At 33.1% G+C, this 3060-nt stretch overlaps 1 protein-coding gene across 1 annotated transcript; it reads left to right on the forward strand.

Annotated features, from left to right (window-relative positions):
* Positions 1–261: 261 nt before the first annotated feature.
* On the forward strand, positions 262–2557 carry LOC115967437. The gene is made up of 3 exons (XM_031086529.1): positions 262–408; positions 518–583; positions 2156–2557. The coding sequence occupies exons 1-3, from the start codon at positions 361–363 to the stop codon at positions 2210–2212; spliced, it is 171 nt and encodes a 56-aa protein (XP_030942389.1). The 5' UTR covers positions 262–360; the 3' UTR covers positions 2213–2557.
* The last annotated feature ends 503 nt before the right edge of the window (positions 2558–3060 follow it).

The following is a 3060-nucleotide window of genomic DNA, read 5'->3' on the forward strand; positions in this document are numbered from 1 at the left end:
AAATTTTGATTAATAGTAATAATAATAATAAAAAATTCCATAAAGAGCACTAGACCCAATCTGTGTATGTGAAAAAATATTTTATTGGTAACATTACATAAAGAAAAATTAATTAATTAAATTAAATATTATGAATTCCAATTAATCCAACTAGTAAAGTATTTTGTGAAATAAGTTATAGTTTTATTAATAGTAGTAATAATAATAAAAAAAAAATTCCAACGCATTATAATATTATATAGTAAAAAACAGTGACACACTCATTTTCTCTCTCTCTCTCTCTCGCTGCCAATTCTAGGGCTTGTTTCAACTCTCTCTCTGCTCTCATTCACAAATCCGAAGAAGAAGAAGACAATTCCCATGGCGCCGCCTCCAGGACCCTATTCAGGAACCAGCACTCTCGCTTTGGTATATAATCTCTCTCTCTCTCTCTGTTTGGTTTCCAAGAAAATAGATCTCAAATTTTCAAATCTAAATAACTTTTGTAATTTGCTTTGGTTTTTTTGGTACTTAATAGGTGGCGCGTGCTTCGGCCTTTTCATTTGGAGTCGTTTACGGAAGCATTAAGCTTAAGTACCTCAAGGTACCACTCATCAAATTTGCTTTTGATAGTTGCTTTGTTTGATTGGGATTAGTGCTTTATTTATTGCTTAATTTATTATTATTATTATTTAATTTCATTACCATCAAATTTCTTAGCTTTATAGAGTTTACACATAGCTGACACTTCAATTTTGATAATCAAACATCAAATATATATATTTTCAGTTTCTGACACTTGACATTTGGACTAATTCTGGGTTTTTTTTTTTTTTTTTTTTTTTTTAAATTTTTTTAAATTTTTAAATTTTTTTTTAAAATAAAAATTTCTATCAAAGTTTTAAATGTTGTAGTTTTAATCTTTGAATTTAAAAAGTTGTCGATTTTGTTATACCATTCACTGCAAAGGAATTTGCATATGGCATACAACAACAAAACCTTAGTCCCAAAACTACCGATTGGCTACAGACCAATTGGGGTCACTCATTAAGTGGCACGTTAAAAGGCTAAGGTGGTATGGAATTAAATTAACGGAAAAGAGTAATGCTATATTCACAAATTGTTCGCAACAAATCATAGTTGGCAAATTGTTATTGGTTGTTACTGGTGGGCAAAGAAGTAATTTCAGTGGTGAGCCTAAATTAGAACAAGTAACAGCTCGGATTAGTTGTGAAAATGTTGTAGACTTGGCATTTCTCAACAGAAAATGAATGAAAGGACAGAACTGAATTGACTGAAACCATTTAATAAATTTTTCCATTGCAAAAATATAACTTTTCAAGTTTGAGGATGAAAGTGGAATCTTTATGAAATTGTATAAATCCAACAAAAAAAAAGTTTTTCAGCCTTTATTTTTTATTGGGTTTGAAGCTTGATTCATATGTTGTTGAAGCTTCTTTAATGGCAACTTTCAATGCACGTGTAGGTATTATCATTAATTGGTTGATGGACTGTAAGGTTGTTGTAAGTTAGTAGTAAAAGAAGCTCGATAGGCTAAGGGCAAATACAAAGTGGGGTTATGAATTTTTCTCTATTAGAGAACCTTTTCGCTCTTCCTTTATGCACCCCATTTTGTGCTTTTTTTTTAAGAAATCACTTATCTAAGAACTTCTTTTTATTAGTCAAGAGATTATGAGGAACAAATATGGTGATATTTTTGTGAAGTTTAGTTTTGTTGCCTTTAAAATTATGGCAATAGCGATTTATCTTATCCCAATAAGGTGATTTCCTCGCTGGAAGTTTTTGCTTTGTGCATTCTTGCATAAAGTTGTTCACTTCTGATTGCTATTGCCAATGAGCACTAGCTCAAATGGTAGCTCCTACCATTACAAGAGCATGGTGGAGGGTGAGATTGTAGGCTCAAGACCCACCTGGTGCATGTGTCATTACAATAAAGATAAAGGTTGTTCACCACCTTTGGTTGGTTCCATTTCACTTGAGTTCAAAAGATATTGTTGGGTTCTCTGGAATGACAATCTTATGCTTCTCTTTGAGTTTCTATGAATATGCTGTTTTGGCCGTTCTTTGTCATTTATTTTTATATCTAAACACATAACAAAGTCATTTTACATATGCTTATTGTTTATTTTTGTTTTTGAACTTTTGCCACCTTCAGGCAAAGGCTAAGTCTCATAAGAAAGCAGAAGCGAAAGCAGCAAAGGCTCATCACTGAAGGGAATGGGCTCCCTTTAACATTGGAATTTAGGCATGCGTTCTGTTTGGTATAGAAAATAATGCAAAATGATGAATTGTACCATTTTTTCATCAATGCTTCAAAGCATTTTGGATTATGATGAACAGCTTATAGCTGCTGAAGTTTTTTTACGAGAATTGTTAACTTGTTCCTCTGAGAAATCTTTAATTAGTTGTTCTTTTGCAATCTGTAATGGCATTTCAGTTTCTATTGCCATGTGAACCATGGGGAAAAATGTTAGATGATGGTATCTTCCCTTCACGCAAATAATAATTATTTTTTACTCTGAAACCATATTGCATGGTTTCTGCAGTGTTTAATCCATCCTTTACTCTCTTTGCATTTACTTGAGGCGGCTTAAGGGTCGAATACAGGTAGAGAAGATCTGACCGAGAGGGTGTGGAGATTGGGTCTTGTTTGAGGAATGAGTATGGGTCTTGCTGGTTTTGCAGTGAAGGTGTTTGATGTTTATTCTCAATGAGCGTGGAAGAGGAGCAAGGGAAAGTGAGGAGTTTGAGATGGTGGTGAAGGTGTCTATGGGGATCTGATCGAGAGGGTGTGGAGAGGACCGAGAGGGAGAGGTGATTTGTGTTTAGAAATAGGTATAAAGATGGGTATAGAGAGAGAGCAACAAATCATAAAAAATGGAGAGAGAGAGAGAGAGAGAGAGCGTGTTTGTAAAGGGTAGTTGAGAGAAATAATAAAAAAAATTAAGAAAATTGATTATTTAAATAAAATAGAGTGTAGAATAGATGGACTGATGTTGAGGATTTTGAGAAGTGGGTATGTAAAATAGAAAAAGTAGGTTTTTAGTATAAAATAGAAAG

The sequence above is a fragment of the Quercus lobata genome, chromosome 11 (genome assembly GCF_001633185.2).
Source record: "Quercus lobata isolate SW786 chromosome 11, ValleyOak3.0 Primary Assembly, whole genome shotgun sequence".
NCBI classification, from domain to species: Eukaryota; Viridiplantae; Streptophyta; class Magnoliopsida; order Fagales; family Fagaceae; genus Quercus; species Quercus lobata.

What these genes read in the sequence shown, in the direction of transcription:
- LOC115967437 (XM_031086529.1), top strand. Translation starts at nt 361, where the DNA reads ATGGCGCCGCCTCCAGGACCCTATTCAGGAACCAGCACTCTCGCTTTG. An exon ending in GAACCAGCACTCTCGCTTTG is followed by an intron (nt 409 to 517) that starts GTATATAATCTC and finishes GGTACTTAATAG; the next exon opens with GTGGCGCGTGCTTCGGCCTT. An exon ending in TTAAGCTTAAGTACCTCAAG is followed by an intron (nt 584 to 2,155) that starts GTACCACTCATC and finishes TGCCACCTTCAG; the next exon opens with GCAAAGGCTAAGTCTCATAA.